Source organism: Saccopteryx leptura, chromosome 9, assembly GCF_036850995.1.
Source record: "Saccopteryx leptura isolate mSacLep1 chromosome 9, mSacLep1_pri_phased_curated, whole genome shotgun sequence".
NCBI classification, from domain to species: Eukaryota; Metazoa; Chordata; class Mammalia; order Chiroptera; family Emballonuridae; genus Saccopteryx; species Saccopteryx leptura.
This window is the reverse complement of record NC_089511.1, coordinates 38,662,337-38,686,535: the sequence shown is the minus strand read 5'-3', so window position 1 is coordinate 38,686,535 and position 24,199 is coordinate 38,662,337. Positions and strand designations below refer to the sequence as shown.

At 51.3% G+C, this 24,199-nt stretch overlaps 1 protein-coding gene and 1 pseudogene across 2 annotated transcripts in view; one reads left to right on the top strand and one right to left on the bottom strand.

Moving 5' to 3' along the window:
- The window catches only part of ACSF3 (acyl-CoA synthetase family member 3), a 77,155-nt gene that overhangs the window by 50,753 nt on the left and 2,203 nt on the right, over positions 1–24,199 (top strand). The window contains exons 7-9 of one of the 2 annotated variants that reach the window (XR_010747027.1): positions 6,331–6,457; positions 19,873–19,955; positions 20,800–20,911. Coding sequence is in view for 1 of the 2 variants with exons in the window: in XM_066349677.1 (XP_066205774.1) it covers positions 6,331–6,457; positions 19,873–20,007; positions 20,800–20,911 (374 nt within the window). In the remaining variant the exon portion in view is untranslated. Of the gene's footprint in view, positions 1–6,330; positions 6,458–19,872; positions 20,008–20,799; positions 20,912–24,199 lie in introns of both variants that reach the window. The other variant, XM_066349677.1, reaches the window with a different exon arrangement.
- On the bottom strand, positions 3,405–4,390 carry LOC136381022 (Y-box-binding protein 1-like; annotated as a pseudogene).

Here is a 24,199-nt window from a genome sequence, read left to right as displayed (position 1 = left end):
GCGGGAGTCTGTCTCTCCCCGTTTCCAGCTTCAGAAAAAAAAAAAATACAAAAAAAAATCTGTCTCTACATCTACCCATCTTCCACCCCAACCTCAACCTCATGCCAGGTTAGGCAGCTGTGCACGTGTTCCTGGTACAGAGTACACATAGCTTTAAGAGCCAGGGTGAGCAGTGAGGATCCTGCCCTCCGAATACTGGAGATCTGTGCTGATCGTTGATTCTGATCACAGAGGTGCAGAGGCAGACATCCATTGTTGTTGTACTGTCCTGCCCCTACCAGATGAAGTGACTTTCAAGGGCTGTAATGGGCTGGTGTCCCAACTCCCTTCATTTTTTACTTAGGCAGGCATTAAAATGAGCACATTAAAAAAACCCTGAATATATGGAAGAAATTAGAAAGTGACTGCAAATGCCCAAAGAAAAGTTCAGAAAAGATAAGACCTAATTTTACACCTCATGGTGATCTTCAGCAGAGAGATAGCCTACAACAATCAATATAATAAAAATAATAAGCAAAAACAACACCACAAAGCAAACTCTGGGGAAGGGAGAGAATGAGATTCCCATTGTTACCACATTATGAGATCCAAATGTCCAGTGTTCAACAAAAATCACAAGGCAGACAAAGCAACAGAAAAGTATGGCTCATTCAAAGGTAAAAATAATCAACAGAAACTGTCCCTGAAAAAGACTTAATAGAAGATATACCAGACAGAGACTTTAAAACAGCTGTCTTATGGACAAGAGTGTGGTGGTTACCGGGGAGGGGGGGGAGGGGGGGCGTAGGAGGGAAGGAGGGAGAGGGGAAGGGGGAGGGGGAGGGGCACAAAGAAAACTAGATAGAGGGTGACGGAGGACAATCTGACTTTGGGTGATGGGTATGCAACATAATTGAATGACAAGAAAATCTGGACATGTATTCTTTGAATATATGTACCCTGATTTATTGATGTCACCCCATTAACATTAATAAAAATTTATATTAAAAAAAAAACAACTGTCTTAACAATGTTCAAAGACCTAAAGGAAAATGTAGAGAAAGTAAAAAAACAATGTATGATTAAAATACTATAATTGCAATAAAAATCTAAATATCAAGGAAAGTAACTTTTTTTATAATAAACTGAACACGATTGAACATAACGAAGAAAGATTTTACAATATCCTTGATATGTATGTTCAAACTGCGAGCGGTTAGAAGATAGTCCAAGCTTAGAGGGCTCGACTCTGTGATTGTTTTTGTTTGCCGTACCTTCGATGTTGTGGTCTCAGCCTGGAGGAGTGGGAAGAAAAGGAGTCCGCAGGAGAACATAGAACGGTGTGCTGTTTTTCGAACTTCGACCCTCAGGGCGAAGAGTCACAAATACAATAATCCTATATTACCCTGAGTTCCAAAAATTGAAATAGCCAATGCAAGTGCAAACACGAGTTAACTCATGAGTGGTCAACATTAAGTGTGACATTAGCTATAGGCTTTTCATAGATTTCATTCTGTTTATGATATGCTGAGAGTTTTTATCATGAATGAATCTGGTATTTTTTAAAATTTATTTCTATTTAGACAATTAAATTTAACAGGGTGACATTGGTCAACTGGAGTATACGGATTTAAAAAAAACATATCCACATCATTAGAACAGTTGATTATGTTGTATACCCAATGCCCAAAGTCAGATCATCCTCTGTCACCTTATATTTGTTTCTCTTTATGCCCCTCCCCCTCCCCCATGCCCCTCCCTCTCCTCCCTTCTCCTCCCCCTGGTAACCACTGCACTCTTATCTATGTCCATGAGTCTCAATTTTGTGTCCCCACCTGTATATGGAATCATACCGTTCTTAGCTTTTTCTGATTTACTTATTTCACTCATATAATGTTATCAAGGTCCATCCATGTTGTCGTAAATGATACTATGTCATCCTTTCTTATGGCTGAGTAGTATTTTTTTGTATATACGGTATGTACCACATCTTCTTTATCCAGTCCTCTACTGAAGGACATTTTCGTTGTTTCCATGTCTTGGCCCCCATGAACAATGCTGCAGTGAACATGGAGGTGCATGTGTCTTTACATACCAATGTTTTTGAGTTTGGGGAGTATATACCCAGTAAAGGGATTACTTTTATTCTTAATTTTTTAAGGAACCACCATACTTTCTTCCATAATGGTTGTACTAAGTGGTATGTTTTTAAGTGCTTTTTTCTGCATCAATTTGTTTCTTCATCAGGCTGCTAGTATGGGATTATATTGTTTGATTTTCTAATATTGAACCAGCCTTGCATTCCCAGAACAAACCCCACTTGGTTGTGGTATATCATTTAACTTATGTAGTGCTTAATTTGATTAGCAAACATTTTTTTAAGGATTTTTACATCTTTTTTCATGAGGAAATTTGGTCTATAGTTTCCTTATACTTTTTTGTCTGGTTTGGGTAGTAACATTGGCATCATAAAATGAGTTGGGAAGTGTCTCTCTTTTTCCATTTTCTGGAAGAGTTAGTATATACTTGGAATTATATGGGTTGTTTTTTTTTAATGTTTGATAGAATTTACCAGTGAAACCATCTGGGTCTTCTTTGGAAGATTTTAACTGACTTCAACTTCTTTAACAGTTGGGACTAATCAGGTCATTTATCATAACATGGTTAAGTTTTTCATAGATTGTGATTTTTAAGGAATTGGCCCATTTAACTTGCTGACTTTATGTGCATAAATTTTTTCATAGAATTCTATTAACCTTTTAATATATGTAGAGTCTAAAGAAATACCCTTCCCATCACTCATAGTAATCATTTGTGTCTTCTATTTCTTTTTTCTTTGTTACTCTTTCTAGAAATTTACTCATTTTATTGATCTTTCTTCAAAGAACTAGCTTTTGGGTTTATTGAATTTCCTCTATTGCCTTTCTCTTTTCAGTCTTAGTTTCTGTCTTATACTTATTGTTGATTTTTTTGTTCTTGCTTTAATTTTTTTTTCTTTTTCTAGTTCTTTTTTTTTTTTTTTTTTTTTACACAAAGACAATTATTTAAGATCTTTATTAACAGGTGCTTGCAGTTTGTTGACCTTGAAAAAATCAAGCTGTAAACTTTTATTACAAATTAAAAATGAGGTTCATAAGAATCTCAACTTGACAAGATATGAAACAATTTAAAAACCTTTAAAAGTGTATTGAGAAAAACCAGGCTTTAAAGTAAACACAAAAAAGAAACATCTTTACATAAAAAAATAATAAAAACTCTGTGCTGCATAATGAAGATAGTTCTAGTTATCTGGTCAATGGGCAAAAAAAAGCAAGCAATTAAGGTCTTCAGCTTCAACCTTTTATTCATTTCTTCCTGCTGGAATTTCATATTCATTTCTTCTTGGATGATTAAGCCAGATGAGGGCAGAGATGGTAAGCCGGGCTTTACTCGGCCTCTCCCTGCTCAGGCTCAAGAGCGGATGAATTCTCAGCTGGTGGATCAGCTGCTTTTGTCTCTTTGCCGTCTTATAGTTTGGGGTTTTCTGGGCATCTGTGTCGGCAACTGAAGTTGTGACAGTACCTGAAGTGGCAGCGGTACTAACATGGTGGCTACTGACTTTGGGTCTCATCTCCTTGAATTCCTCATCTCCTTTGCTTTTTTTTGCCCATTGACCAGATAACTAGAACTATCTCCAGGCTGTCTCTGGCGAGGAGAGCCCTTATGGAAATGTGGTCTGGAGCCCTGACACATATTCTGTCTCACTGGTCTACCTTCTCCTCCTGCACCCTGTTGTCAGCACCCTCTGTCACTTGTCCTTGCACAGGAGGGTTGGAACTCTGTGGTCGATGCCCACAGGGTCTCTGCATGTAGTAAGGTGGAAACTGTCGCCTGTGGTAGGGCCAGCACTGTTGGGCCTGGCCTGTGAGAGCATTCTCCAATCCCTCGTTCTTTCCCCCCATTTTCACTCTTCTGGTAATCCCGCTGTTAATTGCATGAAAGACCCCAGCAGTGTGGATAGCTCTATAATGGTTACAGGCTGCTGCATATTTATGGCTTTGCACTGGAATTCCACCAGGGCCTGTAACATTTGCTGCCTCTGAACCCTCTTCTCCTTCAACAACATCCAACTCCACAATCTCTCCCTCTTCTACACTGCGAAGGTAATTCCTGGGCTTGCTATTGTTTATGGCAGTCTGGTGAACTAATAGGTTTTCCATGGTGTCATTCCTATTGATTTTACTATTCCCAAAACCTTCATTGCAATGATCTTCTTGTTCCCACCAGTAGACGCCACTGATATGACGCCACCTCGGCCATGCGGGGCTGCTGCTCCCTGTGCCACTGCCCAGGGAGGTGTATGTATGCAGGAGCTTGGGGCAGTGCTGAGGGTGGGGCCAGCAGGTGGCTGAGTCTTGGCCTCACTGATCATGGTTGTGGTGATGGGGATGGGGGCCCGCTGCAGCAGCTGCAGCTTCTCCCGGCTGTGGTGGCAACAAGGACAGCAGCGGCACGCAGGCTGCTCAGGGCTCTCTCAGGTCCGCTCCCCACTCCCACTGACCAAACTTCTAGTTTCTTAAGGTGAAACTTGAGGTTATTGATTTGAGACCTTTTCTCTTTTCTAATATATGCATTTAGTGATATAAATTGCTTTAGCTGTATTTCCCCCCAATGTTGATGTATTTTCATTTTCATTTACTTCAAAATATTTTATAATTTTCCTTAAGGCTTCCTCCATGACTCATGGATTATTTATAACTGTGGTATTTATTTTCCAAGTGTTTAGAGATTTTTTTCCATTACTGATTTCTTATAGTCAGAAAACATGTTTGATATGATTTCAGTTTTTGTTTTTTGTTTTTTTTTAATTTGTTAAGGTATGTTTTATGGCCCAGAATATATTATCTCGCTTGGTGAATGTTCTGCTGGTTTGGATTGGAGTGAAAATGTTAATTAGATGCAGATGGTTAATGGTATTGTTGAGTTCTTCCACAGCATTGCTGGTTTTCTGCCTACTAGTTCTGCCTGATCTGTGGTGGGGCAGTGGATAAAGCATCAACCTGGAAATGCTGAGGTCGCCAGTTCGAAACCCTGGGCTTGCCTGGTCAAGGCACATATGGGAGTTGATGCTTTCTGCTCCTCCCCCTTCTCTCTCTCTCTCTCTCTCTCAACTCTCTCAAATGAATAAATAAAGTCTTTTTTAAAAAAAAAAAAAAAAAAAGGAAGGAAAGGCTCTATTACTAAGTGAGGAGTGTTGAATTCTCCCAGCAGAGTGTACCTGTGACCGCTCAGGGGCCTCCTCTGCGCATGCTTCTCCTGGCTCCACAGAAGCCCCTGCCCAGTTTCTATGCAACCCAGCCTGCCTCCTGCCCTTCACTGTGGTCACGTTGGAGAAACGCTGAGACTCCCTGCTTCCCACACCACGTGAATCCCAGTGCCGCGCTCTCCTGGCACCTGTCTACCTCCTGCAGCCACCCTCCCCCCAGCTGATTCCTCCTGTCAGTTTCCTCTACACCAGTGTTTCTCAACCACCGGTCTGTGGACCGGTGCCAGTCCACCAGAAATTTCATGCCAGTCGTTGAAAGAGTTAACCACCCTGATGTTGTATGAAGATTATACTTTCACAGACTGGCATGAAATTTGTGACGAACTGACACCAGTCTACGAATCGGCAGTTGAAAAACACTGCTTTTCACCAAGTAAAGTCACCACTCCGAGAGGGCTGTACAGCAGGTGCTACCGACTCGGAATTCCTCCCGTAGCCACAGGCGGGGCAGGCAGCTGCTTGCTTCTCCTGGGTTCTGTGTTTTGTCCAAGAAATGCCCTGAACACAGGATTTCATGGGAAGCCTTTTAGAAGTGAACGAACAGCTAATTCAGCCAGACCCAAGCTCTGAGACCTGGCCACTTACATCTTCGAATCTACAGGATGGAGCTGTTTTAGGGTGAAAAAATGACCCGCAGCCCTGCCCAGGACGAGGTGAGCTCAGAGAGCGGCTCAGCGCTGTCATGATTAAGCTCCGTTGAAAGCTGTGTTTTTCTTTTTCTTTTTTTTTTTAAGACTATTAATTTTTAGAGAGGAGAGAGAGAAAGAGAGAGAGGGAAGGGGGAGGAGTAGGAAGCATCAACTCCCATATGTGCCTTGACCAGGCAAGCCCAGGGATTCAAACTGGCAACCTCAGCATTTCCAGGTTAACACTTTATCCACTGCGCCACCACAGATCGAAAACTGTGTTTTTCAATCATTTTCAACAAAATGTTTAATTTCAGCAATGTGTGTTGTCCTCAGGTTGGGTAGGGGCAGAGGGAAGGCAAGCAGAGTCCCCATCCTGGGAGGCGTCACTCTGATGTGCGTGTTTCTCCCACACCACAGGTGACCCCGGAATTCAAGGAGAAGGAAGGGGAGCTCTTGGTCAGGGGACCCACGGTGTTCCGGGAATACTGGGACAAACCAGAAGAGACAAAGAAAGCGTTCACCTCAGATGGCTGGTTTAAAACAGGTAAGGGTTAGGCAGAGAGAAAGGGGCCACTGGAGGAGGGGGACCTGAGGGGAAGGGGAAGCAGTGTGGCTTGGCCACCCCAGATTGTCACCACTCCTGGACACCCCAGAATCTTCTATCAAGAGCAGAGACGGAGCCAGGGGTACACTTTGTCTCACATCTTTGTGTCTGTGTCCCCACCCAGTACCTCCACTCCCTGCCAGCCTCTAAAAGGGAGCTCCTGAGGCCACAGCCCTCGGGACGGCCAGCAGCCCCTGCTCGGTGGTCCCGTTCCCCTCTTGGGTCAGGACGCCCCCCTTCCTCGTCACCACTGCACTTTGCAGAGATCCTGCTTCACCCCTCCCTTCCATCCTCCCTCTTAGCCCATCATGCTTTGTACATCTTCCCCTCCCCCACTCAGGATCAAAGCCATTTTGATAGAATGTGGTTTATTTGTGGTGTGGATCGTTCATTTCCCTATTCCCTACTAAAGTCTGCAATCTGTGTATCGCCTGCCCAAGCGAGCAAGTATAAACCTGTCAGCAGAGCCCCAATTCCTGGGCAGGAAGAGGCGGCCCTGCCAGTGTGCACTGGTAGGCCTGGCATCCTCTCACCTGGGATATGCATCCAGAGCCTGCTCTGAGGAGCCTCACGCCCCCTTTCGCCCCAACCCCCTGTCTCGCATCCCCTCCACCCTTCTGTCCCCCTGCCCCCTCCCCTTCTGCCCCCCATCCTCTCCCACTCCCTGGGCCCCGCAGGCGACACGGCAGATACTGGGACTGTTTGGGTTTGCAGCTGCATTGACTCACTGGTGTGCGTGCTCATCTAGAACACTCACCAGAACCTCAGTTTTCAACAAATAGGTGGTGGGATTCTGAGTGGTTTCTCTTTTTCTTTTTGCCAATCTATATTTCTAAAACTTTTATGCTGAATGTACATTATTTCATAATAATTACAAGGCAATATTATTTCCTAAAAAGAAAGGCCTCTTTTTATATGTCATCACATGTGGCCCCTAATCAGCAATGTGCCTTAATCCCTGCTCTTCTGCGGGGAGCAGAGCTCAGGAGAAGAAGGCCACCTGCAGATGGGATGGGATTCCGGATTCCGGCGGGAGTTGCTGTATGAATCTGACCAGTAAAGAGGGTGTGTTAGAAGATGGTCTTAGCTGTGAGGCTTAGCCTGGTAACCCCCATGGCATGTGCTATGGGACTGACACTCGCATGCCTGTCATCTCACCAGGCTCAGGTCAGTGTGGAGCTGTAGAGGGTGGAGCTTGTGTCCACTCTTCAATTTGCCGCTATCATGGGCTTGAGGTCACCAAGTGACAGAGCGAGGGGCTGTGTGGACCCATCAAGTGGGGGCTTGCGGGTAAAGGGACAGACAGAGAGTCCTTCTGGGAGATATCAAGCAACCCCTTTCTGTCCCTGTGCAGGTGGCACTTAGGGTTGGGCCTGCTGATCTCAGCCGGTTTCGTGTCCACCCTGTGGTCCTGTGGTCATCTGTGGCTGCCTCTCTCATGCACCCTCAGCAATATATTTCCTAGCATCTGTGGGTGGGACTATCCCGTCCCCCTGGTCCTTCCATGCTGGGCAGAGAGCAAATTTAGGGAAAATTCTGAAGGGTTTGCAGATTGGTTGTCTGTCAGCCTCCAGAACAGAGAGGCCAGGAACCCTGCAAGGAGAATTGGGGTGCTGGTCAGCAGAGGACCCTGTGGTTGGGGACCCAGGAGCCTAGGTTACCTGCTTTGGGCCATCCTGTCTCTGCCTGTGACAGGATGTGGTCAGTATGTTAGCACACGCCTGTCTGGTCACCCTCTGTAAACATCTGCATTAATATATGTCAAGTCTAGTGGAAACAAACCTCTCTGTTATTGTCCTTCAAATGTAGAATTTAGGTAGTATTATTTTTGAACTGATCATGCTTTTTATGCATCCCTTCTGTAGCCCTCTGAATAGTCCCGATTTAGAAACCTGATTTTGTAGCTATCTTCTTTTATTTTAAAATTCAGATAAAAAACTGCAGATTTTTTTTCTTTAAAAGCACAGGAACCAAAACCCCGTGGATTTTGCTGATAGCAGGGCTGACTGAGCACTGGGGCGGCAGCAATGCAAAATGTGGGGCAGTCAGTGTTAAAACATTTTAGTCACTGCTCCTGATGAATATTTCAGTTGAAAAGGAATAGTATGCATTAATTATTGTAAAGAGATGTCTTTAGGAGAAAATGATTTTGAAATTCAGTTTAATTTCATTGTAATGCGCTGCAAACAGGAAGGGAGTATGTGTGTTTAATTGGCTCTCGGGGGGTAAGGCCTGGAAGCCGCATGCCTTTGTCACAGACCATTAGCGATACAGACTGCATAATGAGAGCGCGCAATCAGCTCACAGCTGCCGGCTCCTACGGGGAGAGCATGATATTAAATAGAAATCAGGATAAATTAAACTTAACCCTTTCCCTGGCCAGCCCCTCCTGCCATGCGAATTCTGGCAAAAGCTAGACAAGGGCTGAGTCCGGCCGGCTCCTTCCTCCTCAGTGCCTTTTCCATGTCTAGATGATGGGAGACAAACCGGCCACCTCAGTTTCAGCCACTGGAACCCTTTCTGCCCTGTGTATCTGCCTCCTTCCCCGCCCCCTTCTGCCAGGGAGAACTGCAGGGAGAGCTGGCGGGAGCTCCTTGCAAGCCCCCAGGACTCCTGGCTGCCTGTCAGGGAAGAAATCAAAGGTCTCCCCCCAGACACTTCACTGACAGCCACAGTGGCTTCTCCTGACTCTCTGGGTCCCACCTGAGTACCACCACACCCTCAGAGAAGCTGGGCCAGGGCAGGGGACAGGCGATTCTAAGACCCAAGCATCCTTAGGGCTCTCTATTGATCCTGCTGCTGGAGCTGAGGACATGGGGTGGAGATGAGAACACAGGATGCTCATGAGAATACAGACATGAGGACCTAGGACCCAGCTGAGGACATAGAGATGAGGACACAGAGATAACATAGGATGGACATGGGGACATGGGATGGTGATGAGGACATGGGGACAGAGCTGAGCAAACTGTAACTCCTGCTACCTTTTTGATGCATCATACACTGTTTAATGTTGAAAAGTGACATAGTAAACAGTAAACTAGATTTACCTAATTTTAGATAAATACGTGTGTAGAAGGTATTTAGGTAACTGAGGGTGAGAACCATGGGAAAATCACCAGAACATTACCAGGGTATCTGGGGGCGTCTCTTCCCTTTTTCTTCTACAGTGAGCACATTGATATTATCAGAGACAAACGTTAAGTCACAACAGCCGAACAACAGAAGAGAGAGCCCTGATACAGATTGGCTGGGCTGCCTACGGTTTGCAGCCGTGGTAGAGCATGGAAATTCTCTAAGGTGTTGCTATAGTCGCGAATGAGGGCTGACCTTGCAGCCCAGGGGATCGCTCGCAGCCCGGTCAACCTCAAGCAGAGATGACAGGCAAGTCACAAAGAAGTGCCACTGGCCAAAAAATATGGGAAATGTTTCACTTCCTAGTGATGAAAGAGATAAACATGGAAACAAGATTGAATCCTTTTGACCAAATTGACAAAGATTCTTACAAAGCTGACACTCAGCTCTCAAAGGCCAGTGCTGCCTGCATGCAGGTGGGATCAGGTGTAAAGAGGGTCTCTAGGAGTCTATTAGAAAATAATGTAAAAATAAAAATAATTTTAAAAATTAAAAAGAAAAAAAAATAATTAGGGGTGGTCAAAAACAGATACATAAAGATGTCTGTTGGTGTGTCATATACATGTGTGTGGCCCCGTTTGGGTTTGCATTGCCAAACCCAGAGGCTGACCCTTGTTATCACTGCAGGACTTCCATGTGTTCCTCTGATTTCTCTGTCTTCCGGTCTCTCCTCAGCAAGTTTTGTTACTCTTATAAACGCAGATAAGTATAAATTGTTTTTAAATTTTATGCTGACATTTAAACCTTCTCATGTGAAGAAGGCCTCAGAATAGCACACAGGAAAAAATAATAATAATAATAAAATAAATTTTAAAAAAAAGAATAGCACACAGGAGTAATGTTTGCTCTGCTCACATCTTGCCGAGGCAACTTACTCATAGCTGCTCTGAGTTCTGATACATTTCTCCAACAACGAATACTTTTATTTTGACCAATAAACCATAGTTAAGAATTAAGCAAAGTGCTGAAATGCAGGGACCCCCATGTCTGTTAGTGATTATGATCACACATGGAACTGCAGGTGTCACAACCTTCACATCTGGCTGACCAAAAATGACCATCTCGTACCCGAGCCCCGCTTTTCGCAGAAGGCAGGATCACTGTTCCACAGACGCTTGGTGTCGGCTGTCCTGCCTGCAGCTGTCCTGGGGTTCCCTGACTGTGCAAGGCTGAGCCCCGCTGTGGCACACATGGCTTCCTTTGTCAGTGGCACCTTTGTGTGCAGAAGCTTTTGTTGTGTAGTCCCATCTGGCAGCCTCTCCTTTCTGTGTGCTTTATTTATTTTGTTTTATTTTATTTTATTTTATTTTATTTGCTTAAAAATCCTTTGTTCCCAGTGGTCATAAAGATATTCTCCTATATTTTCTTCTGAAACTTATCAGACTCTGCTTTCATGACATTAAGTGTTCGATCCAGCAGGAACTGGGTTTCGTATGGAGTGACGCAGCGATGTCACCGCGTGTTACAGACCTGTACTGTCCACCCTACCCTCTGTCATGTGTTGAGCTCTGCTGTACACCACTGCTCTTTGACCTTGGTGCTGTTTCTTTGGCCTTTTCCTTCCTTCCTTCCTCCCTTCCTTCCTTCCTTCCTTCCTTCCTTCCTTCCTTCCTTCCTTCCTTCCTTCCTTCTGTACTGTTCAGTCCCAGACCTCTGGGCGGATGGCGGATGTTTTTGTTTTTCATCAAAGTGTACATCATGGCTAAAGATGCCATTGGTTTTACCAGTTTGGAAACAATAACCAGTTGCTGCCACCACCACCACCAGGCCTTGTTAGCTGCTGCTTTGACATTGCAGGGTCTGTGGCATGAGGCCCTGTACATTCTGTTCAGAGCTGAGCTGTGTGCAACCATGGCTCTTCTTTCCACAGGTTGGGAAGGGCTCATTTGTTCATCTCCTGCGTCCACATCCCAGCCACTCCAGCAGTGCAGGCATGCAATCCGCTCTCCCTGCTTAGAAGAGCCTCCCTCCAGTGTCCTGCTGCTTCTAGCTGGGTGGTCACCTCTACATCAGTGCTCAGTTCCCACCGGGGCCTTCATTGTCTATGGTTCTCTCCTCCCTCCAGGCTAGACCTCCCGTTCCTGCACCCATGCCTTCTCCCTTCCTCCTCACTCCTCAGGTTGGGGCCCACATACGCCAGGTGCCTCCAGAGAATAGCTACGTGTCTGGCAGTGTCTACATTCTGGTTGCATTGGGTACAGAATCCTGGGTTAGAACTCATCCCTTTATTGGTTTCCAGCTTCCGTGTTTGCTGCCAGCTGCAGCCATGTTATTCCTGGTGCTTCATGGCCTTCCCCTCTGTGGAGTCCTGGAGAATCTTTCTTGTCCCCGGATCCCTGAAGTTCAACAGGCTGTGCACTGTGGGTGCTCTGACTTTCCTCGCCATGCCAGACTCTGGAAACCACGTCCTGTAGTTCTGAGAACTATTTGGCTGATTGTCTCCCCTCTGATGCCCAGCAACCTCCAGGGACTAAGAGTGAGAAGGGTGGGTGGGGTGGCCCCACCCTGGGTGGTCATAGGCCCACCAGCCTCGTGCCTGGCCACCCAGCACCCTCCGTCCCCAGAGAATGAGCCGCCACTGTTCCACCTGCTCTCACTTTCAGTCCATCCTTCCTCCTCCCCCTCCCCCAGGGCCTCTGCCTGAGCCTTCGGTGTATATAAGCATCCTGCTGCCTCTCTCCGTGCCCTCATAGGAACATTTTTGGGTCTGCATAGTTCTTCTTACTTTTTATTTTTTAAAGAGAGACAGACAGACAGGAAGGGAGAGAGATGGGAAGCATCAACTCATAGTGCAGCACTTTAGTTGTTCATTGATTGTTTTCTCATATGTGCCTTGATGGGGGGTTGGGGGGCTCTAGCCAAGCCAGGGATCTCTTGCTCATGCCAGCAACCTTGGGCTTCAAGCCAGCGACCTTTGAGCTCAAGCCAGTGACCATGGGGTCTGTCTATGATCCCACGCTCAAGCTGGCGACCCCACGGTTTCAAACCTGGGACTTCAGTGTCCCAGGCTGATACTCTGTTCACTGCACCACCACCAGGCATGTCTGCATAGTGCTTGACCACTAATTCATCTGCTTTCCAGCTTCCAATTTCTTAAAACATATTCTCCTTTCTTATTCTGCCTATTTAAAGCCTTGTGCCTTAAAAAGGTTATTGTTGATTTTGTTTCAAGAGAGAACTTGTGTTCACCCTATCATTTCTCCCTTGCGGATTTCAGGTGAGGTTTATGCTCCTGGAAGTTGCTGTGTCTTCATTTCCTCCCGGTATCTTCCTTGGTCTCTGTCCCCCAGTAGCAGGGCAGGACAGCAGCCACCAAGGGCTCTGCATGGCTGACAGGTGGCAGTGGCTCCTCTCTTACGCCATGGACGCCCATCACTGGAGCCCTTGGGATAGTGGCATCGCTGCACCCTGGTGGGTGACCTTCGCTGAGTGCCTAGGAGAGGGGGCCATGCTCTTTTGCTCCCCCACTGCCCTCGGCCTCCTCACCTGTAGAGGAGTTGAGACTCATGGTGGACATATGAGGGGCTTCAGGGCAAAGTAGCCAGGAAAGCGCTGGCAGCACAGTCTCCGGCTCCCTCGTGGCTTCAAGATGCTCCGTGGCCTCCATGAGAGGGGTCTGCGTCTCCTCCGCTCTGTCTCCTCACTCGCCTGCCCTCGCTTTTCTGCATAGCCAGGGGCACGGCATGTGGGGTGCCCGGCATCCCCGTCAGCAGCTCAGAATCTTTGTCAGGACAGGGACAGTGCTAGTCCTGTGTCTCTCCGGGGTCAGGAATCTCAACCAGCTGGGAGCACTTCACCCAAGCCTACTACCAATGATTCCCCCACACATTCAGAAAATCAGCCTCTGAGTATCAGGAGATTTATTTTTAATTAATGTTTAAATCAGAGACACAAAATAGCACTGGTTTAGAGAGCAGTACATAAATCCTGCTACAAACGTGTGTGCCTGAGCTCCATACAGCTCCACTGTATTGATCAGGATGTTGTGTCTGTCAGAGAAAAGCTCATTGATTACAGACAGGCATCAGGGCCGGGGATAGGACACTCATCAGCAGGAGACTGATTCCAGAATCAGTGCATTTTGATAAATATGTTGCTACAGAAAAAGTTATTAACGTTCTTGTGTCTGAAGCTCCCTCTCAACAGCATGGTCCATGGGGCTGGCCTCTGTTGCTCTGTTAAGACTATTTGCTTCCATGTCCCAGGCCCTGAGGATGGGGCCGGAGCCCTAAAGGACGTAGGGGTGATCCTCACCCTCATCGATGCTCATCCAGCAGCTGCCCTGGGAAATCAGAAATCACGAACCACACAGAGAGCAGACAGAACAGCAGGCTTTTGTGGAAAGATCCTGCTACTGTAGGAGTTCAGGCACAGCCTCTTCCTGATGAGTGGCTGCAACATCCGCTGACACAGAAGCCTGATGCTTCAAGAAGGACACAGCTGGCACCGATGTCCTTCCTGGTCAGCTGCACGGGCCCTTGGGTCTGCCCTCAGCATGACTCATTGGAACGTGCAACTCTAGTGCAATTGCTGGGTCAAGTGGTGATCTTATGGGGTCTGCATTCACCCAGGCGCACGCCTTCCCCCTCCCTGGAGTGGGGAAGCCATGGGGACATCAGCATTTCACTGAGGGAAGAGTTGATTCGAGAGCTATCTGCATGGCCCTGCTGAGCAGCCCCTGGCCCCTGCCATGCTATAAGCATGCCTTTCACGGGGGGCCTGACAGTGGGGACAGGTGTGTGTGTGGGGGAGCTGGGCTCTTCCTCAAGGATGAGCAGAGCCGGTGTGCCCAGAGGGGCAGAGCACTAACACCTGAATAAGAGTCCCAGACTGCTCAGGGGCATCTAATTAGCATCCTGATAGGCAGTTAGTTCCCCACATTTGTTTGTGACACTTGTTTCTCAGTCATAAATTTGGTTAATATAAATTCTCCCTTAAAAAAAATTACTGCTTAATTATAATATGTGGCAGATGCTACAAGTGACTTGTATAGGGGTGAGCCCACAGGGTAGGGGGCTCCCCTGGAGTTTGGGGGGCTTCTCCATAAATCAAGCAGCAATTTCTGAAAACTTTTTATTTTGAAATACAGAGTCACAGCAGGTCACAAGTAATGTGTGGAGGGGTCCTGCCTCTCCACCCAGTTTCCCCAGGGGCAGCGTCCTGAGTAATGCGTGTCACCAAAGCCAGTTCCACAGCTCCATGCACACCAGTGTGTGCTCCGTGGTGCATGCATCCGGCTCCTTCCATTTGTCACATGTGGCGATCCAAGTCACTGCCACCAGCACAATAAGAATGTTCCTGTCACCATACAGCTCCCTTGAGCTGCAGCTTTGTGGCATCGAGCCTGTTCCCCTCTGCCCACCTGCCCTAATCCCTGGCCACCACCATTCCTGTCCTTTAGGGACATCATAGAAATGGAGTCATAGAGATATGACCTTTGGGGATTGGCCTTTGTCCCCAGCCCTTGCCATGGTCGGGCGCTGGGAGCACAGCTGTGCAGAAAGTCTCATCCAAGGGCTCTGCAGCCCATGCTGCTGAGCTGGCCAATACCAGGGCCACTGCCTGGAAACAGGGCCCATATTTGCACCCAACCAGGTTTGACCCACATTTCACCAGAGGCTGAACTGGACATTGCCACAGACCTACCGGCCTGTCTCCAAGGTGAGGTGGCCCAGCATTGGCGGTTACCCGCCCTCTGCGAGGCCTGGGCTGTTGCAGCATCTCAGGGCCCGCAGTGTCTCAGTGGCTGGGACTCAGGCTCAGAGGAAAGGCTGAGTCCCCATTCAGCAGTGCACGGCCTCCCAGTGTGCAGCACAGTCCGCAGTGGGCAGCTGGTGGGCCAGGGCCTGGCAGACACTGTCGTTGCTCCATGTGCGTCTGGAGGTGCCACTCACCAGTGGTTCTTCCTGGTATGAACGCCAGGGCACCGTCTGGCCTCACACCCTGTCAGCCTGGCGGTGTGCCCTCTCGCAGCACGGCTGCACGGAGGCTCTGGGGGTGCAGTCCCGCTGCCTCAGAATGCTGCAGAAATTCCAGCCACGCTTCCTTCTCTTTTTTTAATGTCTGCTCTGGGCTCTACTGGGGTTTGGAAGACTTGCTTCATTCCTTAACTCCGTCCCTCCTGGACACGGCCCAGTGCAGGTGCTTTCAGACCCACAGTGGGAGCCGAGGGAGGCGCCTCGTCCTGCTGCACTGTGCACACGGGTTTGCAGTGCTGGCGGGGCGCTGGGGGTGGGGCCATGGGTGCAGCGAGCTGGCTCCACTCCACAGCCTCCTGTGTCAGTAACGGAGCTGCGGGGCGTGCTCTGTGAACAGAGGCTCCCTAGCTCGCTGGCTGTGCTGATCTGTGCTGATCATCCCCCCTTATGCTTGAAGGCCGAGTGCCCCTTTTTCTGAGGCCAGTTCCACCATATGAGCACATACGTCACCGGCCTGTGGGCAAGCCTCACCCTCAGAGAAAGATGGCGTGTGGGTCAAGACTCTGGAGCTCTGCAGAGGACCACACTCTGCCAGGATTTAGCACCTGTTTCAGACAATATCCAAAGAGACTCTTGAGGGGTGTTCGGGGCACCCCTTTTTCAGGGCATAAAGCAGCCGTGTGGGCCTGAGCATCCTGTTCCTGCTCCCCAGTCCAGCCAGGACCTCTGGGTCACCAGGCAGCACAAGGGTCCCCAGGAGAACAGAGTGATTCTGCACTGGCACCCAGTGGACCCTGCACTCCACAAACCCTCCATTCTTACCTTTTGCCTCCCTACTTTCTCCAAACGCGCTCACCCCAGAGAAGGAGAGTACCCCAACCCTGCTCCTTCCCACTTTCCTGGGACCTGACCACGCCTCTCCCTTCCTCCTGGGCCCCCCTGAATCCAGAAGTTCTCAAGAGTCCTGCCCTCCACTGTCCCCGGCCCTTCATTCCACAGTAGCATCTCCTTCGGCGATGGTCCTTCGACCTTCACAGTTCTGAAAGCAGAGGCAGTCTCTTGATCCCTCCCAATGTTCCCCGCAATGAGCCTCCACCCCACAGACCTCCAGCTGGCCGCCCCTCCGGCCTCTGCTCCTCCTGCAGTGAGCGGGCAGCCTGGGTGCTCTGGCTGTGGGGCCTCATCCTGACTGTGGGGCCCCACTCCCAATAGAACCCACACGGTGGGGGTCCACGTCAGGCCCGTCCTGAAGACGCTGACAGCGGGGCTGTCTCTGCAGCTTTCCCAGAGAGTAGGAGACCCAGCCCAGGTTCCAGAAGGTCTTATGAGACAGGCTTTCTTAGCCCTGTTTTCCGTTCTTGCTCGGTGTTCTCCCCCTCAGTTTGCCCCCCTCCAGGTTTTATGTCCATCCTTGTAATGCCCCCGTGTGTCTCTGGCCCAGCTCTTCCCCCAGGCCTGCAGTGCACCCCAGCCATGAGGTGGGCCAAGGAGCTTGGACTCCTTCCTCCCTCACCTGTTTGTCTAAATCCAGACCTACTCCTGCTCCAGGGTCCCCTAGCTCCATCTGCTGTTCCGCCCACCTGCCCCCCACCTGGCATGGCTGCAGCCACAGCAGGCCCCAGGCTTCACCCTGCCCAGCACCATCTCCACAGTGCATGAGAAGGAGCTTTCAGGTGCAAATGCTGTCCCTTCCCGTGGCCCCAGCACTCTCCTAAAGACAGAGTCTGGGCGCATCCTGCTGTGCTCTCCCCACAGCCCTCCTGGCTCCTCAGCCTTGCTTCTGCTTCCATAGGATTTTGCATGCTTGTGCCCTCACACATTGGGCCTCAGCCCCACCCTTGCCTCCTCTCACGTGTTCTTCCCCTCCCCCCCAGACCACAGTCCACACGGAGTCTGCCAGCCAGCAGATGCTGCTGGAGCTCACTGCCCTGGGAGCAGCATAGCTCCGCGCCGGCTGGGGTGTCCTGTGGCTGCTCTAACCACTCACCACTAACTGGGGCTTCGAACAACAGAAGTCTACTCCCTCCCAGCTCCAGAAAGCAGGAGGCTGAACTCCAGGTGCTGCAGCGCCAGGCTCCCCCCAGAGGCTCTGTGGGAGGACCCTGCCTGTCTCTGCCAGCTCCTGGGGGCTCCAGCTGTTCGGGGCTTGGCTGACCACTGCAGCCTCCACCTCCATCCTCACACAGCCTTCTCTGCTTCCGTGTGTTACGTCTCCCTCTGTCTCCCTCTTTCAGGGACGCGTGGTCACATTTGAGGCGCACTGGGTCATCCAGGATGATCTGGACTACCTGTCATCGTGTGTTGTTCTTGCCTGACAAGTATCCAGATAAGTGCCCAGGGCTCTCCTGAGTGTGCAGGTTTCCCTGCTTGGCGTGCGAGTCCCCAGATCTCTCCGTGATGAACTTCCATATGTCCGCAGCACCGTCCCTACCATGGCAGTGCCTGGCTTTTCTCTGAGGAGATCCCAGGTCTCACTGCTCTTCCTCAGGCTGGTGACAGGAGACAGGTGCTGAAGGAAGCCGTCATCCCTCCAAGCTGGTGTGCGGGAAGGGGACACCTGGAGATGCCAGAGAACTGATGTCTGAATAGGGCTGAAGTGAGGACAGGCAGCAGATGGAGAACTAGAATATTACAGTCAGGGAGCTGTGCTCATGCCCTGGGGGCAAGGGGGCATGGCCAGGGGCTGCAGGTGGCTGGTGTGGGTGCAGCTGTAGGGGCTTCCTCCCTGGCTTAGGCTGCGCTAACAGAGCAGGGCGGAGAGCAGCTCAGAGAGGTGCCGGTGACGTTGACAGGCCCTGAAACCACCCAGCCTTGGATGGGCACTGAGGTGGGGAGAGTGTCGCCCACAGACCAGGGCTGGCGGCGGCACCTTGCTCCGCTGGGCCCCTGGGCTGGGGGAGGCCAGCAGGTTCGGGGTCTGGACGCCACTGGCAGGACCTGGATGCCAGCACAGCCTCGTCCTGGGCAGTGGGTGGATGTGACGGCCTGGATTGGGGCCATTCTCTACATTTAAGTCACGGGCAGCTGGCAGTTGGTAAACAGGGTGGAAGACCGTCCAGCTGTCCCGTGTAAAAAGGACATGACCAGAGCTGGGGCTGCAGAGCAGGAATGGGAGAAAGGCCGCCCAGGCCTTATGGACTCAGAACAGACTGTGGCCACCCCAGTGCCTACAGCCCACTCCTGTGACCTCACACCTGGGCCTTCAGGCTGCCCTGGCTCGCAGCACAGCTTTCTGAAGCCTCCGGTCACTCCTGCTTCCCGTCAGCGCGGGAGAGAGAACCACCACACTTGCCGCCCCGTGCTCCTGGAGCCTGGCCTTCCCGCTGCACTATAAATAAGCCAGCGGCCCGTGCAAGCACACCCATCCATCTTGTTTAATAGACTAGAGAGCGCCCCGCACCGCGGCCGGTCTCAAGGAGTGGCGAAGTGATGGATGGCTCCTTCCTGTGTCAGACGGCATGATGTATAATGAAATATTTATGATTTATTTCAGCTAATAACTCGGCATGAGGAGTGGGGTGTGAGAGCAGGCAGGTGAAACAGCACTGCCTACAGAGGCTGGGACGGTGCTGCCCATGTGCACGCATCACACATTCGCACACATGTGTATACTGACACGTGTGCAGTCACAGCCCGCCTCACCACCCCCTCGGTGCCCCGGGCTGAGTGCAGGCCTCCCAACTCCTCCTGCCCTCCGTGCCAGCCCCCCTCCTGCTGGGTGAGGTCTGAGAAAGGGCAGCTGGACCCTCAGCTGGGAAGGGCTCCTGCCAGGGTGCTGCCCAAGCAAAGCAGGATGGGAAAGCAGGTGATCAGCTGAAGGAGCAGGAGGTCCCTTTCCTCCTGTCAGAAACACAGGTGGCACCACGCGTGGCCCAGGAGTGCCTCACTGGGAAAGGGGCCACAGCAGTACACAGCCCGACCCAAGCCCTGCCGTGGCTAGAGCCCCGCAGTGGGCCTGGGAGGCGGGCAAGCCCTCGTTTCCTCTCTTTTCATGGGCCTGAGAGACAGCAGGAAGGGCACTGGGCGGTGACAGTGCAGGGACCCAGCTGTCACGCTTGCAGAGGGACACGACCAGAGCAGGCTGTTCTGGCGTCAGCATCACAGACTGAGGTCACAGCCATTGAACTTGATGCTTGCTGCCTTGTCTCAAAACTGCCACGCACGCGGCCAGCATACCAGTGGCATCAGTGCTCACTACCCGTGTGCATGTGTGTCCACGCCGGTCCCTGCAGGTACAGGGACCGTGACATGCTGAGCCCCAGCCCCAACATGCCTCCTGGTGACCTGAGCCCCTTTCCGCAGGTGACACGGTCGTGTTCAAGGACAGCAGCTACTGGATCCGGGGACGCACATCCGTGGACATCATCAAGAGCGGTGGCTACAAGGTCAGCGCCCTGGAGGTGGAGCGGCTGCTGCTGGCCCACCCTAGCATCAAGGGTGAGTGGCCACGGGCTCACCGCACAGCTCCTCTCAGCCCTGACCTGCCGTCCTGGGTGTATAGCAGATAGGTTTTCCTTGGCTTGGTTGTAGGTGAAATGGGGACCAGGTGATCCAGCCTGGGAACACCACCCAGTGGGGATTAGCCCGCCCCACACTGCAGTCCGGGCCTGCCCACCCCACACTATGGTTGGTTCCGGGCCTAATAACGATGCTGGCTGCTCCATTTGGTCCCTGAGCAAGGGAGTGGCAGTGTGCGCATGCTCAGAAGCGGCAGCATGCTCTGATTCTCTGGCCGCTGGCTGAGGGTCCTGGGCAAGATCAGAGGGTGCGGCTATGGGCGCTAGTCCAGAAGTGTGGGCTCCACCCATCCCTCCTCCTGACTGGGGTCACAGGCTGTGCAGACCCTACAGGTGTCAGGCCCAGCTGTTTTACTGGGGCTCCCCCAGGTGGCCTGTCCTTGGGAGCCCATAGTCCTGGGAGACAGAATGTTCTGGGCTTTTAATCATTCTCAGCCCCCTTAGCAGCTACTGTCCCCTAGGACAGTGCAGGGGGAGGGCAGGAGTGGTGGACAAATGGCGCCTACCCAGGGCCCCTACAGAGATACACGGGGAGCCCACCCTCACCTCTCCCCAGCAGGACCCTGCGCTCCCTACGGCTGCTGGGCAGCTGCTTCCCAGGACTTGCTCCAGCCCCCCCCCCCCACCTTGGGGCTTCCTGTTTGTTCCTGGCTACTCTTGAGCCTGCAGTGGTCATTTGGCATTTAAGGTGCCCACCCTGTTCTGTTCACAGATATAGCTGTGATCGGTGTTCCCGACATGACGTGGGGCCAGCGGGTTACCGCAGTGGTGACACTTCAAGAGGGACACTCACTGTCCCACAGGGAGCTCAGAGAGTGGGCCAGGTAAGGGCTGGGTGGACGGGCGCCGCGTGAAGGGCGGGTGAGATAACTGTCCCCTCAGAGGAGTGGGTGGGCGGGCGCCGCGAAGGGCGGGTGAGAAACTGTCCCCTCAGAGGAGTGAGTGGACGGGGCTGGGCTGTCCCGTTGTCTGGGAGCTAGAGGTGGGGGTCTTAGACCTGGCTGTCGTCCGTCTTGGGGGGGCCTGGAAGGTCAGGCGACATGGCACCTACATGAGGCTGCCCAGCAGAGGGCTGCAGCAGGGCTCTGTAATGAGGGCAGAAGCAGAGGTAGAGCCCATCCGTGCTGTCACCAAAGGGCCACAGACACTGACAGGGAAACGGGGCCCCCACTCCCGGCACACAGTCAGCTCTGAGGTCCGGAAGAAGAAGCACATGCTCCTGGGTGGGGACCCTGTGGAGGGCGAGCGAGTTCTCTTCCAGATTTAGGAGGAGTCTCGTCAAGCGAGCGTCTGGCTAACCTGGAGCCACGGTCCAGAGCGCCCACTGTGGCCTGAGGGTGCGGGCGAGCCAGCTCCTTCCTGGGCCACTCCCCCCTCACCCGGAGCACCCCTCCCTCTGCCGGGGCGCTGAGCGTGGGGCACTTCCACGTGCGCCTTGGGTGCTGACTCCCCACCCCGGGCTGGAGCTCGCCTCCCCTGTGAGGGCAGCCAGCCTCCCCACGCAGCTCAGTCCTGTCCCTCCCTCACCCTGCATCTTGGTTGGTTTGCTTTTACCTAACCCAAAACCCTCCCCCAAGAGCCTTTCTGCCATCTTCCCTGGTCCCAGAGGGCTCACAGGCCCCTTCCCTGTGCCCACAGTGCCTCGTGCTCAGTCTCAGGGCCCAGTCTGAACCCCCTGTCCATCCTGTCAAAGGCCAGAAGGACAGGACAGGACAGGACAGGACAGGGGGTCTGTGGAGCCGCAGAGCAGTGTCCCCCGCAAGCTCAGGGAGGAAGGAGGCTGGTAGGAATATCTTAAATCCAAGAATTTCATCTTCTCTATCCCCTCTCCTCGCACACTCTCCTCCACCCCTACTTGCCTCCTTCTCGGTGCCAAAGATATTTTTGGCTTGTCCAACGTGATTTCACAAACAGTAGGAATCCTTGTTTCATCAGGGGTAGCACAGCTGGGCAATTAGATCCCCGGGATTGGCAGAAGCACAGTTGGAGCTCTGCCGTTTAACAATAGAGTAGAGACTGCTTTGATTAAACAATTACATGTATGTGTGTGTACGTGTGTATGTATGTATATGTGTATCCTGTCCTCAGCAGGCACCCTGCCTGCCTAGGCAGCGTCCCTCTGCCCCTTCACTCTGTGCCCGTCTCTGTGACTCGCAAGTTCAGCTCCAGCTCCTGGCCCGGCTGCCAGCAGGGACCCGCACTGGTGGTCATGGCTTGTGACCGTGAGTGTGGGAAGACCCTGAAATGGACACTGTGCAGAGGATTTGGGGTGCTCTGGGGAGATGCTCCTAGGAGGACAGGACTGGGCAGAGCAGCTGACTAGCCTGTCTTGTGTCTCCACGAAACCAGTCTCAGACTGAGGCTGGCATCTGGGCCTTTGTGTCCTCTGATCAGGCAGTCACTGGGTGACACAGAGGCTGCCCACCCCATGAAGGGAGAAGAGGGTCTTTCTTTTGGAGCCCCCCTCTGCACCCCCTGCATGTGTGGGGATGGGGAGAGGAGCTGCACTGAGACTCTTGGACACTGGGCTTCTTAGTGAGGCTGCTGTTTCTTTCTGTCATGTTCACTGCCATTTGGGGGTCTTTGTAAAGATTTTTTTTTTAATTCAGTGAGAGGAGAGGAGGCAGAAATGGACTCCCGCATGTGCCCCAGCCAGTATGCACCCTGCAAGCCCACTAGGGCATGATGCTCTGTCCATCTGGTGTGTTACTCCGTTGCTCAGTAACCGAGCTCTTCTTAGCACCTGAGGTGGAGGTCCTGGAGCTGTCCTCAGCGCTGGGGGCCAACTCACTCCAGTCAAGCTATGGCTACAGGAGGAGAGGAGAAGAGAGAGAGAGAGAGAGAGAGAGAGAGAGAGAAGCGAGAGGGGGAAAGGTGGAGAAGCAGATGGGTGCTTCCCCTGTGTGCCCTGACCGGGAATTGAACCCAGGACATCCACATGCAGAGCCAATGCCCTACCACTGAGCCAACTGGCCAGGGCCTAAAGACTTTTAAAAATAACATTTTCCCTTTTGCTGCCATGTTTTTTCAGTTTTGAGTTTGCTTGCCACCCTCTCATCTCTCTGCTCCCCAAGTAAAGGATTGTCCTCCTCCCCTGTGCTGCACTTTCAGCAGGAGTCACAGGGAAGCTGGCAGCTCCGGCTCAGACAGCACATCTGCTCGAGGGCTTGAAATTGGCATCAGAGCTGGGTAACAGTGCTGCGTGTGCAGGTTCTAAGACACGGACAACCTGCCGCCCTTCCCTTCCCTCAAACTGCCAAGTTGGAACGGGCCACGTGAGACTTACATACCCAGAAAGAATCCTCAGTGTCAATGACCATGATGAGTAATGGGCAGTGGCTGAAGTCCTGTCCTAACTGCACCCCACTGTCCCTTCTCCAAGGAGACGAGTGTGGGAGGCAGGAGGTAATACCTCCATCGTTCATGTGATTTTTTCACAGGGAAGCTTGCTCTTAACAAACAATTTCAGCTTTGCTGGATTCCTGTCCGAGATCTCACTTTGCCTTGAAGCAGTCTAAGAGCTTTGTCTTAGACCAGTCGCTAAGCTGGGACCCTCGGAGGAAAATAGGCCCAGGTCACAGACTCTTGGACAGACTGTCCTGCAATGAAGGTCTCCTTCTCAAAAGGACCACTGTTCTTAGAAATGGCAGGGTCTGCAGATTTTAAACCTGCCTTCCTCATAATGCTTTTAGATCATTTTTTTATTTTTATACTTTTGTTCCCTTTTGTAATGGTTGCTAAGTTAGGGTTTGTAATGTGTGCTTTTGACTCACCACAGTCTCCCTCCTGTGGCCGCATCAGCCTCTCCACGCACACACAGCCTCTGTGCTGCTTTCCCTCGGTGCCTACCTTTGTGTCTGCTCCACACCCATACTACATCCTTCTATTTTTGCTCAGTTATCTCCTAAAGAGACTTCCATAATAAGGAAGTGGTACGGTTCCGTCTCTGCTGCCCCCTCACCTTGGCTCAGCCTCGGTTCTGTGGCAGCGCCTCTCCTGCCTGCAGACGCCCTCCGTCTGGTGCAGGGCTGCTGGTGAGGAGCTCGTCAGCTCCCATGTCTAAAGACATCTTTAACTTCACCTTTCCTCCTGAAAGACACTTTTGCTGGACA